This window comes from Elgaria multicarinata, chromosome 8 (genome assembly GCF_023053635.1).
Source record: "Elgaria multicarinata webbii isolate HBS135686 ecotype San Diego chromosome 8, rElgMul1.1.pri, whole genome shotgun sequence".
In the NCBI taxonomy this organism is placed as follows: Eukaryota; Metazoa; Chordata; class Lepidosauria; order Squamata; family Anguidae; genus Elgaria; species Elgaria multicarinata.
Window position 1 is genome coordinate 66,138,255 of NC_086178.1, and position 15,147 is coordinate 66,153,401.

Sequence of the window (15,147 nt, forward strand, 5' to 3'; positions counted from 1 at the left end):
CAGAACATTCTGCAGGAGCTGGGGAGAATCAGAGGTTGTATCTCCTCCTTTGAGATTGTAGCTAGCGCTCTCTCTCTCTCTGAACTTGGGGAAGGAGGTCTGATGTTTCCTGTGGCCCTTGGGATGCCCTCCCAGCAGCCATAGGTTTGTCACCTTAAAATCTTATTAAAGGGCTCATCAAGTACTTACATTGAAAAAAGGACCAACTCTTCATTTATTTATTGACAACCAGTATTCTGATATAACAAAACTTTCAAAAACAAGATCTAAATGAAGATGATTAATGGATTAACCAGATTAGAAGAACACATTCTAATGTGTGTAAATTGATCTCCCAATGGCTGACAGTGTCTCTATTCCATTTGACAAGTTATTACTTCTTAATATCCACTGTCCCCACATTAGACTTGCAAACTCCATCAGACTGACAGTGATAAATTTAAATCCCATTTAAGAGATAAGGAAGGTGAGAAAATCATGTTAGAGACACAACCTCGATCTATATAAACACGGATGCCTTATAGGGACTGATGCTGCCCCCTGGTGTACTTCTGTTATGGAAATTCTGGCTGTATACAACTTAGCTGAAATACCTTTGCCACATATATACAAATCTCCTTATCAAAACTGATAGAAAAGCGCACTGAGAGCGCCATCAGATGGGGGGGAGGAAATGGTGTTTTCCTACCATTGCTATGGCCTCCTGCTGCTGTCCCACAATAGCGACAATTTCTTTACATGGGGAAAGAAAGAGGAAGAAGCAACGACCACGTAGCATGTCCAGTGGGTGTTGGTATTGTGCTGCTTTTAAAAAATAAAGTCAGATTTACAGGAGTCTATTTTGTCGCAGAAAAAAGACGAGACGGGGCAGGAGATGCACAAAGGCGGATGCCGTCATTGAACGAATGCGCAAAATAATAATAATGAGTGGGCAGTAACAAGCATGCAATAAAATGCTTGTCTGATGATGCCCTAAGAACAGATTTACTCAAAGCTGAAAAAACAAATACACTTTTAAAAAACAGCAAGTAGCCTGTTCATTGCTCCAAAGCTTGGAGTTGTAGGATTTTTTCTTTCTAAACATGCATAGGATTGCAGCTTAAATCACTTTAAATGAGATGACGGAGTGTGTATGTGTGTGTATTTGTGGGGTGCAGGGAGATGTTCTCCACCATAAATAAAATACATTTTATCCCAAAACTTCTACATTATTCTTGCACATTTTAACTTCCAAGCCAATTACAGTTTTCCCCCTCTCTCATTCTTCTTCAATATCATTTCTTATAAGAAAGAGAAAAGCCACACACACAGGCTGATTCCTCTGGTACTCTACTCTACCATCCATTGTGCTTCAGGTATCTTCTTGCAAAAAGCATTGCCCAGTATCTCCTTTTTAGTATAAGACCCAAAAGATTCAGTGTGGGCCAGAGCCTGCTGCCTAGAACAACATTATGTGCCACCTCTGTCTTGTCAGCAGGGGGCAGAAGATAGATGGCTGAAACACCGCTGCACTCAACGATGCAATAGTACTTACCTCTAGGACTTTCCCAGTGATGAACTGGTGACATGCTTCACATTTGACCCCAAAGAGAACTTGATAGTCCTTTTCACAGTAAGGGGCACCATCTCTGAAAGCAATCCACAAGATATAAATCAGTTTCTCCAATATACTACATTCCCATTGATGTATTGGAAGGGCTAAGCTGAACGTGAAGTAGCTATTGTACAGTGGGCAAGAAAAATTACAGTGCACTCAGTAACGTTAAAAATCGCTCTTCGTGGTTGCTGTTATTACTAACCATAAAGGCCTTTCTGAGAGCCAATGTAGTGTAGCAGTGTGAGCAGTGAAATTCAGGTTCAAATTTCCACTCATCCATGAAGCTCATTGGGTGACCATCTCTCAACTTAACATACCATGAAAGGCATGTTGCGACAATGAAAATGGAAGGAGTGGAAACCACTTATATTACTCTGTGTTTCTTTGAAGATGGGTGAGATAAAAAGGAAGTAATAATAACAATTTCTCATACCTATATTTATCATACTCCACCACATGGTGACTCAGAGCAGATACAAGTCCTGATAGCCCAGAATAATTCAGGGAAGTCATCCTTTCAGACGTCAGTATGTCCAGGTACCGTTTTATGAGGAAAGTTAAGAATGTCTAGGCCTTTTCTGTGTTGGCCCTTGAGTGCAGAAATACCTCCCCAGAGGGCCAGCAAAAGCCCTTTCTTAGGGTGACTATATGATTCAATTCAATTCCTTTTATTACAGTCAACAGACCAATAAAACATATGAAAATACATAATAAATATTTAAAATACATGGAATTAAAACAGAGTATGATTGCATGAAGCCGACTATATGAAAAGGAGGACAGGGCTCCTGTATTTTTAACAGTTGCATAGAAAAGGGAATTTCAGCAGGTGCCATCTGTATGCATGCAGAACCTGGTGAAATTCCCTCTTTATCACAACAGTTAAAGCTGCAGGTGCCCTGCCCTCTTTTGTATCCAGTCAAGAGAGCAAGGCTGTTAAAGATACAGGAGCCCTGTCCTCCTTTCCATATGGTCACCCTACCTTTCTTATGATATGCTGTGAGACCTTACCTACGTCGTGATTATTTATTTACTATTTCAGAATAGTAGTTTAATTAATTGATTTTATGGGCATTATTAATGTGATGTATATAGTTTTACATATTGTTATATAATTTTATAATTTGCAAGGTGCATTGGGAAAAGGGAAAACTGTGCATTTCATGCAACCAAAATGAGTGTGGGGTGGCTTACTTGCTGATGTATTCTCCAGTCAGGACTTTTGCACAGGCCTTGCATTTGAAGCATCCAAGGTGCCACTGCTTATCCAAGGCTAGTAATGCTTGCCCATTTTTTATATCTCTTCCACAGCCTGCACAATCTGTAAATAAATCAGTATACATGGATCAGGCTACAAAGTTCTGTTGAGCTGCATTTTTTCCCAGTCTGTCCCTCCAAGATTATACTAACCAGGGTCCTTTTGAAGCGAAATATGATAATTTATCTACTTAGGCAAGATGCCAATAAGAATTCAAAAGGACACCTGGCTAAATGTCCAGCTTACATGTTGTAGATATTCTTTTTAAATTTATACATTTGTAAATGCAGGCTTATCCTTTATCATGGGAGTCTGAAAACAGGTAACTGCCAGTTGTCTTCCATCTTCGCCTAAATGTTAGACAATAATAAATTTTCATTTTGCATATAGCTAAACTAATGAATAACTAGGGGAAAAAACCATTTTCTCCATTATAGGGGTGGAGCTGATAATCCTACCATTGTATCCTATTTTTTCCATTTCTCTTTATGAAGAATTGCATTTCTACCCTCTAGGTGGCAGCAACATTCAAAATGTGTCATGTAAAAGTAGCAGGTGGAACACTTAAGAGAAGGGGATAAATACATATATCCAGCATCAAAGCATTTGATAAAAACAGGGTACAAGAGAAAGAGCATCATTCTCTGCTTTCCTTGGTTATAGGTACAGAAAATGTACACCAAAAGAAAAAAGAACAAGTCCAATAGATAGTTTGATAGATTTTAAGTAATGGACCATTCAGAGAGATGCTACCAATCAGAAGACACTCTTATCTGAATCAAGAAAAAAGCTAAGAAAAAGAAAAGTCATATCAAGAACTGTGACTGGATGTATTTTCACATAGCATTTTAGATTATATTTTGTTTTTTGAAAAATGATGGTATGGTCCAGCAAAACTGCTATCATGATAATGCTGGAATCACCTCCTTAACTGAAAAGCTGGCATAGAAAGCCAACTGGATATATAAAAGAGTGTATTAAAAACTCTATGCTAATCATCATCATCATCCCTATGGGGAGGTATAGAAATGTAAATACTATTACTATAGAAGAAGAAGGAGGACGCCGACGACGACTACATCGACTAATTATTATTGATGATGATTATTTCATTGTTCATGTCTGTGGTGCTTGAAAGAGCTCCATAAGAGAGAGAGACAGAGAGAAATAAAAAGGATTCTGCCCCAAAGAGCTTACATTCTAAACAAAACCATGGGAAAGACAACAGAAAGTGAGATGGTAGGAAATAATTAATTTGAGCAAATCAGCCTTGCCCAACTTTGTGCCCTCCAGATGCTAAAAACTATAATTCCTATCACGCTTAGCCAGCATGACTAATGCTCAGGGATGCTGGGAGTTGTAGTCTAAAACATCTGGAGGGCACTAGGACAGGGAAAGGTGGACTAGAGTTTTCAGTGCACTCATGAAAACAAACCACTAAGCAATATTTGGTATTTTGGACTAACAAACCCTGTTTCTTTCACTGATCAGATAGGTCATGTTCAGTAACTGATGTGAGCAGCAGTACACATATCCCATTGTTTGATAACTTACTCCTACTTAAACCTGATTATAATTGGGAATGGCCAAGGGCCTCACAAAAAGAAGTCTACATGCATGCATACAAGGAAAAATACACAGAGAATCGCAAATACAGAGAAAAGAAAGAGAAACAATAAATAGGTGAAACAATTATGCATGTAATGGATTATCTCTTATTGGACCAATAACAGAACCATGGGACGTCCTCTTCAATTTTACAGCACCATTTTTCAAGCCAAATTAAAATGAAACCTGAGTTACAAACTAACCAAGAAACAAGGTAAACTAAAAATATAATCTTGCTGTCTCTTCTTGTGAGGAGCTCTACTAATTTCAGACCTTAATAGTTGTTGATACTAATTTGTTAAAAAGATAGTCACAGATGGCCACAACTCACTCAAATAATCAAGGTTTTGGTTCAAACCACTTTTCTTGGAAACCAATACAGTTAAGAATTTTAGCTTCCAGCCATATCGTTCCAGGACACTTTTTTTTTTAATCCAGTGCAGTTATGAATATTGTTTCCTGATTGTAAGAATACTGCAAGCAGCTGTAGTTTTGAGACAAGGACTAGAAGGAAGAAGCAAAGATCTTGATGGTTCAGTATCGCAGTCTAATATTTGCTGTTCTCATCCTTATATCAATATCCACCAGCTGATGTGAAGCAGCAGCATTAAATGAACAATAAAGGGGGAAGCAGTCTAGTCACTGCAGAACAGGACTAGTCTGGTTACTGAAAAAAACTGATGCGTGTGCATTTCAGCCCATTCATGGGGCCTTCTGAGTGTAATTGCCCAGAAAACTATTGGCTAATACAACAACATTTTCAATATGGATAATGGACTCTCTTGACCTTATATTCTAATGGCATACCACTGCCATGATGTCAGAAGGTTTTCGACCCAGAAAGCAAGTTTTAAAACTGCACCCATGAAAAGCTTTATTTGCTCTTCCAAAGGAGACAAGGAGGACAACATAAAATAAAAATAAACAACAAGAATAAAAACAATAGCAATCCCATAATTAAAACAACTAAATATCAAACACAATCAAGAATAAAAGTAGCATTATTGAGGGTAGGGGAAGCCAAATTAACAATAAATTAAACAGCAACAGACATTAAACTCAAAAAGCAACAGCAACAGACTTCTTATTTATTTCCTTGTAACGTATGTTATACAATTCCAAAGTCCCCAAAATAATGGGTTGGATCTAGCCTTAGTCATGCTTAGAACAGACCTGCTGAAATCATGGGACTTAGGGTGTAGCTAGACAGGGTGATATCCTGGTGATCGCCCCGGGATCATCCCTGTGCATCCACATGACGCACAGGGCATCCCAGGAGCAGGGAGGGTTGATCCCTCTCTTGGCCTGGGATATCGCCCTACCTTTTAATCACGTTTTTTCCGCGGTCTTGGGATGATCCCGAGACCGCGGAATGTGTGGCTGGGCTGCCCCGACTCCTTGTGAGTAACCGAGAGGAGCGAGGATGATCCTCAGGAGCTCTGTGCCTATTGGGGGTGGGGTGGGGTGAGGTTTTTTTAATTTTTATTTTTAAACAACTTACGGTTTTCAGACAACCGCTCGTGCACTCCTTCTCCTTTAAAAAACAAAAAACAAAATGGCGGTCGCATTGTCACACACCGCGTGTAGATGAGGGTGACGATCTCGCGATCATAAAATTGCAAGATCATCACCCTCAAACCCCCTCGTCTAGCCATGGCCTTAGTTTAGTCATGACTAACTTGTTCCATTGATTTCAATGGGTCCACAAAGTCTGGATCCAACCCAATGAAATTATGTGAATGAGTTTTGAACTTGATCAGGGTGTGGAACCTGTGGCCCTTTGGATGTTGTTGGACTCCAACTTCCATCATCCCTGAACACTGGCCATGATGGTTGGGGATATAGGAGTCCAACAGTTCAGAAGGCTTTAACCACGGTGAATAAGGCTTTCTGGCTTAACCACCATGGTTAAAGCCATGGTTTAAGGTGTCTTCTGAACACAGCCCGGCTTTCTGGCTTAACCACCATGGTTAAAGGCATGGTTTAAGGTGTCTTCTGAATGGGGCCAATATCTTGAAGGCCACAGGTCACCCACTTCTGGACTAGATCCTTATGCTGCTACTCTTAGGCTACAACTTCCTTGTGGCATCTGGCTGCCCACTTTCAAGTAGACAGGAGGCTCAGCCAGAACTGCTGGTTTAACCAGTGGACAAACATTGTCATTGTGCCTTACTTGTGAACTTCCCAGAGGTGTTTCACTGATCAGGTCTGCAGACAGAATGTTGAGCTACACAGACCATTGGTCTAATCCAGGATGGCAGTTCTTATTTCCAGGCAGTGCAGGTCCAGTGTCCCAAAATGGTATTGACTCATATAAGCCCTACATTGTATATCTTGTGGCTAAACATGAGACTGCTCCAGGATGATTATAGCATGTCCAAAAAGATCTTCTCTTTGATATAAACTGAGGAGCAGTTCAACTGGCCCCAGGCAGGTATTCAAAAGAAAATTTAGGAATTGCCTTTGGTGGCCAGTCATGAAGCTGCTCTGTGTTCTCCAAGAAACAAATGTACTCAAGCATATATATTTTTTAAGTTGCTGATGCTTGGTTAAGGAATAATTCACTTTTGATTTTGTGAAATGTGGGAGCACTATAGAAATCTGTTCTTGGTTCCGAAAAACCATGTTTCCTTTCTAGAGAGGCCCTGCTTCAAAAAGTGTCTCTTTTATGTCTTATGCATCTACAAAAATACTGACATATTTAGCCCATCACTATAGACTAAAGAATCTAGAGTGCTCTTGTACTTGGAGCACCAGGCAGCCAAACAACACAGAGAAGAAAAGATTATGACCAGGGCTACTAATAAAATGGTTGGAGTCTAGTATTAAGGTGAGCTTTGGAAATGAGAGGATGAAATTTAGAGGCAGCATGGCTATCAGGGGCAGGGTAAATACCAAGAGGCAGGACATACAGGGCAGGATGCAGATTTATAAAAGACACAATCACGATGGCAGTGGTACATGATTCTTGCTCCTCTTCCAATGTGCCCATTGTACTGGATGCAAATCCATTAATGACCCAGGCCCTTTCTACACCTGCCTTCCCCCCCCACCCAGTGTCGTCCCAGGATCGTCCCTGTGCATCCAAATGATGCACAGGGGATCCCGGGAGGAGGCAGGGATGATCCCTCCATTTCCCCGGGATACGCCTTAGGTGCAGAAAGGACCCCAGAGACCTCTACAATTATTCAGGAGCTTCTTGGAATGTGCTTTATCATTGCCTTGGTTGATGGTAGAGTGTTCTGAGTGCCATTTTGGGATGACAATGGTGGCCCACTAGCTTGCTCCCTGACCACTACTCATGGGCCAAAGGGCAAGGCAGACACAGAGCAGGAAGTAAAATGACTCCCATTTCTTCTTGAAGCCAGCTACTGAGCAGGTATATCACAGCACGGGGGGGGGGGGGAATTGTGTTTCCTTACCATCACTTCTCCGCACTTCCTCATTCCTCCTGGAGGGGAAAGAGGAAGTAAACAAAGACCATAAGGCCCATTCAGAGACTGTTTTCATCGCACCACTTTTCCTGCACACAGTAGGAGATCGCAGCACATTCCATTTTTTAAAAAAGTCAGATTAAAAGGAGTCTATTTTGCTACGGAAAATGAATGAAAGGCGCGGGAGGTGCATGGGAGGCAGATGACGTCTAAAGGATGCGTGCACATCCGTAAGTGGGCAGTAGTGAGCATGCGAAAAAACGTTCATCTGATGCACCTGTATGTCAACCAGCTCCTTGCTTCTGTGCCTTGACAATACGCTAACCACTACCATACTGACTTGGTTATGTACTTGATTGGCCATTTTATATACGTTTAAATGTTTTGTTACCTACCTAGAGTTGTGGGTATCAAAATTGGCTGCTATCAAAATCTAAGCATTTGCCAAAATTTGTTCCTTGTATTTAAAATGTTTTGCTTCTGAAGCTGTAATGGATTTGAAGACACCAGGATACATTGGCCTTTTTCAGTCATGATTTATCATGGTTTAGAGTTATGAGAGCAAGCCACAGCATTGTGGTGAGGCTATGAGTAGTTTAGAAACATTTGTTTCAATTTTAAATTAACTGGAGCTTATCATGATTCCTGAACCTAGGCAAATTGTGGTTAATTTTAATCACTGTTGAAACAAGCCAACTACAATCTATAGTTTGCAAAGCTGGCTTGATTCTACTAACCAGAGTTAAAATTAATCCCAGTTTAGAGTTTAGATGACATACTATACTGCAGTTAAGTTAAAACAGAAGCAGATGCTTTTGATCTCGCCTTTGCAGCTGCACTGGAGAAGAGGGGAGAGTTCTGTCTTAGATCCAAATATAGCCAGCCAATGCCCAGTTCTGATTATTATATCTCAGCTCAGTAAGTCAAGATATGAATGAGCCCCATCCAGCGTAGCCAATGGTCAGCAATGCTGAGAGTTATAGTCCTAACCATCTGGAAGGCAGCAGGTTTTCTGCTTCTCATACTGCATGGGGGAGGGTTTTGCAGTGGGTGGGCCCCACTATTGAGAAAGCCCACCATTGAGGTATTACGTGGCAACATTCTGTTGGTTTTGGAATTATCTGCAAAATCTCCTCTGATGATCTTAAAGGTCAGCTGGGTATATATAAGGGAAGGCAGTCTGCTAGATATCCTGGCACCAAGTTGTTTAGGGCTTCACATAACAATAACATAACCTTGATCACAGCTCAGTAGCTAGTAGGTAGCCAATGCAGTTCTTTTAACACAGGTGTTATGTAAGCCAAGCTGGGTGTCCCAGTGAGCACCCTAGTTGCTGCATTCTGCTCTAGCTGCAGCTTCTGAATCAGGCATATGGTTGTGTATCAGAGTAGTCTAATTGTGAAGTTACCAGTGCATGGATCACTGTGGCTAGGCTGTCCCTACCCAAGAACAGGCATTGTTGGTGCACCAATTGAAGTTGGTAATGGACACTCTAGGCCTACTGTGCCTACTGTGACAAAAATGGATCCAGAAGCACCCCCAACCAAGAACCTGTTCCTTCAGAGGCAGTGCGAATAGCCCAATTCCTGGTTCTGGGAATTGCCAACTCATATGATCTTTGACTTATCAGTATTCAGCTTCAGTTTATTAGCATTTATCCAAGTTGTAACTGCACCCAGGAACCAGTTCAGAACATGTGTGGCCTCTCCTGATTCAGATGTTACAGAGAAACAGAACTGGGTGTAATCAGCATACTAGTGACACCTTGCCCCAAATCTCTTGATGACCACTCCCAATGGCTTTGTATAGATAATAACACTGGGGACAAGATGGTGCCCTATAGCACCCTACGGTTCAACTGCCATGGGGCCAAGGCACAATCACCCAATACTATTCTCTGCAACCAACCCTGCAAATACAAGTTGAACCACTATAGAACAGTGCCTCTAATTCCCAAGTCATTGAGGTGGTCTGGGAGGATACTGTGGTCAACGGTATCAAAAGCTGCTAAGAGATCAAGAAGAAGTAACAAGGATGCACTCTCCCTGACTCTATTCTAGAATAAAAATGGGAGTGGGGGGAGAGAGATAGCTGCTAGGCACACATTTAAAGTAATGTCTGTTGTGGTTTCCAGTGAGTCACCTAACCAGGCCTATCACATTAATAAATAGCAACCATGGTGAATATCTTCTGTCTTTGGCAGCAACATATTGAGGGAGCTGTATAGGGAATGAGTATCTCCAGAGCGCTTTTTCAACAGAAGACAGTGCTGAAGAAAATGTATCTAAAAGAGATCCTTTGGAGGAATGGCTTTTGTGCAGCCAACTGGGATTCACACTGATTGTTCCTCCCTAGCTACTCTTCACTGTATTAGCACGTGATAGTGGAGATATATATATATATATATATATATATATATATATATATGAGAGACTACAGATGTATTTCTCATATTATTCTAAAAAGGAGCCAAGAGCAAAGTCACAAAACAGGAAAGAACTTGGTTATTGCTTGGGGATCTAATCTGACTGGTTTGTATTTAAACTGATTTTTATATATGAAATCTATTTGACATATCACAACTGACATTCACCATAAGCAAGTGTCATGCCTTATATAATCATTATCATTACAGGCTTCCTAGACTATGTGTTACAGTGTATAATAATGTCTTGACACTTTATTTACACTACATTTTTTTCAAATCACATTGACATTAATCATACACAATACATTATCTCTCTCTCTCTCACACACACACACACACACACACACAGAGAGAGAGAGAGAGAGAGAGAGACATAGAGACAAAGAGAGTTAAAATAATTAGATTAACAGTTTCTCTGTTAGAATAGTAAACAGGAACTTAACAGACTTAGAAAGCAATCCTATGCACGTTTAGTCAGAAAAAAGTCCTACAACACAAAGCTTCATTCTACAATTGCTTCCCTATTCTATTCCATTCTTACTGGTATACAGGAAGCTGATCTGAAACACTTTTAAAAGCAAACATTATTATTATTATTATTATTATTATTATTATTATTATTATTTATTTATTTATATAGCACCATCAATGCACATGGTGCTAAAGCAATTCAAGGACACTTGATTAACTTGAAGTCTGAGTTTTGTTGTACTTTTCAGAAGGCAGAAGGAATCAAGCACAGAGCAAGTTTTTCACTTCTCTATTGATAAACATTAGTACTATGACTTAGTTCAGGTAACCATACCAAACTATGGCTAAGGAAGCTTATCTATGATTTACTGTGCTGCCTAAATTGACAAACTGTGGTTTGCCACTGTCAATAAAATCAAAATCAGTGACAGAAACAATAGTTTGAAGTGGGTTCCCAAATCATGATTTGTGTTTCTGATGGCATCTGAATTGGAGACCACATGAACTGGAGACCATAAGTTACGACTTTTTGTTATGGCTCTGGAGGCAACTGCAGAGGAGTAGGCAAGCATGGTTTGCCTGTGTGTTTGGACTCTCATGCCATGATTTCAGTTCCAAACTATGATTAGAACAAATCATGGCTTGGCATAATTTCTCATAAATGCCACAAAAGGCAAACAATTCGGAGGAAATAGATGGTGCTATATAAATAAATAAATAAATAAATAAATAATAATAATAATAATAACAACATTCCACTGCTGTATTTTGAAAACAATATTCCAATGGTGTTTTGTCTTCAGGAACCTGGCCAGGGACACGATTAACCTTTTGTGTGTGTGTGGGGGGGGGTAATCACAGAATGATTTTAAGGTCTGTATTGTCCAGAACAGAGGATTCCACCAGACTCTACAAAAATATTTCCCTATGAAAAACTTGTTTACTTGAATGTAACCTGTTTTTCTCAGGCAGATACGTAATAATATAACTTTTAGGCACATTAACTCTCAACATGGCAATATGAGCATTGCAAGGATAAAGTAGGACAATATATCTGAGGCACCTCTAGGCCTTCCTTTTTCCTTTTTAAAAAGTTTTGCTTGGGTGTGTGTGAGAGAACAGAAAAAGAATTTATATACAGCTGGCAGGCAAAAAAGAGGATGAAAGAAAGAACCTGGGTGTGTCATGTGACTTGCAACATTAAACAATCTCAAGCTGCAGAACTACACTCAGGGTTTTATTTTCAGTTCCCAGGGAAGATTATATTAATTGATGCAATTGTTTCAAAATGCACGTATAAAAGAACTGATTCCAAAGAGCACAATCAGCAAATCTCAGAGTTGAAGAAAAGGGAAAGTGTGAACACAATACCCTGTGGCAGAATTGGCCCTGTTGCCTAATTCTGAGGTGTTGGCTTATCCCCAGGCCAGTTGTGTAATTTTATCAACATTTTATTGTGCAATCAAATACCTAGCTCTTTAAACTAAACTCAGGAAACAACACCACATGTACTCTGTATGGAGGATAGATAGATAGAGATAAAAATTATCTCAAGTAAAAAATACTGTATTGGAGGAGGGAGAATTCTCACTAGAAAGCCCTTTCCATTGGTAGCTCATTAAAGGTTGCAAAGAACATGTTGGACCTCTCATATGTTGACTCCTCTCAATGTCCAAGAAGAACTGTATGAAAATTTGTTTTCAAATGACTGCATCTCTTTCAAATTCTATTCTCTCCTCCAAAAATATTCTCAAATCTTTGGAAGGTTTTGAGAGCAATTAATTCATAACCAGTGTTGTGCTGAAAATTTTGATCATTCCATTTTTGGCATTTTGGGGGGGGACAAAAACTCTGGCAAAAGAGACTGGGAGAGGTGAGAATTTTGGAGAATATTCTCGTTGGGAAGGGAGGAACGATTTCTACATATTTCTTTAAGTGCAGGCAGTTGTTGAACGGTCTTCTTTCTATTTTTTTTTTAAACACCCCCACCACTTGCAGGAGCTCAGGGGTTCTTACTGGATGCCTGTTGAAGAGGGCGAGGTCACGTGGTCTCCAATAAGCATTCAGGAAGAACTGGCGGACAGTGCAGTTATTGTTTTTAATATTAAAAAATAGAAAGAAAATCTCTCAACAACTAACTATACTTTTAAAAGATATGTGGAAATGCTGTTCCCCTCCCCAAGAAGCAAATTCTCCCAAATTTCTCTCCCTCACTGCAAAAGAGGCAGAAAAAACGCCTCTTTCACAGGGAGGGAAAATGTTCCTGAAAAAAGGGGGCAGGATTCAGCACAGCACTATTCTTATCTGAGGAAAGCCATGATGAAACATGGCTCAGAAATGAAGATCTTAGCTGCATAACGTTGTCATTCCCCCTTTCGGGACAAATAATAATAATAATAATAATAATAATAATAATAATAATAATAATAATAATAAGGATACAGGCCAGAGAGAAGCTATAGATGCGGCCTGGAGCCAATGCCAAAATAGAAGCCCAAACACAGAGATAGCCTTGATAAAAAGCCATGTGGAGAGTCAAAATGTGCTCTTAAGAGAACCTCTAGGGATGCTACATGTGATGTAAACTCAAGTCTTTTTTCTGTTCCTTATAAGCAGTATCTGTAAAAGAGGAACGTTAGCACCAAGGCTCTTTTGGAAGATTTTCACTCTTCATTTCAGGCCAAGAGGGTACTTCTTTCCACTCACTAACTGTTGCCAGGCAAGAAGTAATGTTCTGGAGCAGATCCTTGGAACAGAGAACTGAGCTGTGTTTTCTGCCTTTGCTACAAAACCTGGTTTCTGCTTCAACTGAAGAGCAAATTGGGACCATTACCAAGATGACCCAAGCCTTGGACTAGGCATGATCAAAGATGTATGGAACTCCTTTTAAAAAGATACAGAGTTCTCATGTTGAGAAACAATGCAGCATACACATTACCCAGGTTCCTTCATAGTTGAGAAACAAGGGGGGAAACACATGAAAGTCATGTTATTTGTCCTGGAGCGCATGCACTTCATAGAAGTTTCAAAAAAAGAAGAGCCAAAAAGGCTTTGCCAATTAGTATTGTGTGGTAACTCTGTGGGAAGATGGCCTTTAAAAAGCAACTTGATTTTATTCCAAAGCCCACTGAATTGAAATGAGGGTGAAATGTATCACTTGTCAGGCCATGTGGTTGGTTAGGAAGGAGGAACTGAGGGGGGAGTTGTTGACATCAGTAGATTAGGAGCACTTTCCATTACACAAGGGGTCTTGAACTTCTTTCAGCTGGGGGGGAGGATTCCATTTTGGGGGAGTTTTTAAGTCCCACATTCCTGTGGTGAGCCAGGACCAAAAGGGTGAAGTCAAGAAGCATCTTATCCTTTTAGAATGAAGAAACACACACACACACAAGCTCGGAAAACACCAATTGGTGGATGACGGAAAATTGGTGGCCTTTTGGGGAAAGACAGATGCTGGGACTCGAAGAGGGCCGGATTTGGTCAACAGGCTTGAGGCTTTCCACCCCTGCTTTAAACTTTTCCAGAATCCCAAATAAATTTTTCACCCAAACAAAGTTATTTGAAGGACCACTCCTTCAATGTGAACTTGCTTGTGCATTGCATTCAACAGCTGAAGGCCTGCTTTGAGTTCCATCAGCTTCAGAGATACATTTAGAAGGGACATGAGGGTGAGCTTTCCTGGGAGCAGCACCCATATTGTGGAACTCCCTCCCAGGTGAGGTTTGGTTGACTGCATATCTCTTGAATGTTAGGAGGACAACAAATCCTTCTCTTTTTTCCTATACTTTTCCTATGCTTTAAACTCCTGCCATGACAATGTATTTTAAACTGACTCAGTTGTTTAATGCACTTCTCATGCTGTTGTTTTAATGATTTCACTGATTTCACTGAGATACCTGTTTTAACTTTGGTTGTATTTTTCCCCCAATCTGGAAGCTACCTAAGAACATATTCATGCTAACAACATACACTGACAGTAAAAAGCAGCAGGAAAAAATGTTAAAAGGCTTAGGAAAGCTTTTCAGAATAAATGTTTGGAAGTCACCCACTTCCAAAGGATGAAAGGGCGGGCAACGGTCCTACTATGGCAAGACATTCCAACATTTCAAGGGCCAGTGCAAAAAAAGGCTCTATTCTTCATAGATGGCAGTCTAGTGTCCAGAAGGGATGACACCTTTAGCAGGGCTTCACCAGCTGATTTCACAGCTTGAAGAGACCACAGAGGAGAAGATACTTCCTGAGATAATTAGCACCCAGAACCAGCACCTTGAATTAGGCTCCAAAATGGAATGGTAACCATCAATGCAATTGTCTCAAAACAAAAAATGTTCACATCAACTTCTAACCACCT

At 40.3% G+C, this 15,147-nt stretch overlaps 1 protein-coding gene across 2 annotated transcripts in view; it reads right to left on the reverse strand.

Moving 5' to 3' along the window:
• The window catches only part of ABLIM1 (actin binding LIM protein 1), a 201,490-nt gene that overhangs the window by 87,417 nt on the left and 98,926 nt on the right, over nucleotides 1-15,147 (reverse strand). For both annotated transcript variants that reach the window (XM_063132700.1, XM_063132699.1), the window contains exons 5-6: nucleotides 2,792-2,918; nucleotides 1,535-1,628 (exon numbers count right to left, since the gene is read on the reverse strand). In XM_063132700.1, the coding sequence (XP_062988770.1) occupies nucleotides 1,535-1,628; nucleotides 2,792-2,918 (221 nt within the window). The remainder of the gene's footprint in view (nucleotides 1-1,534; nucleotides 1,629-2,791; nucleotides 2,919-15,147) is intronic.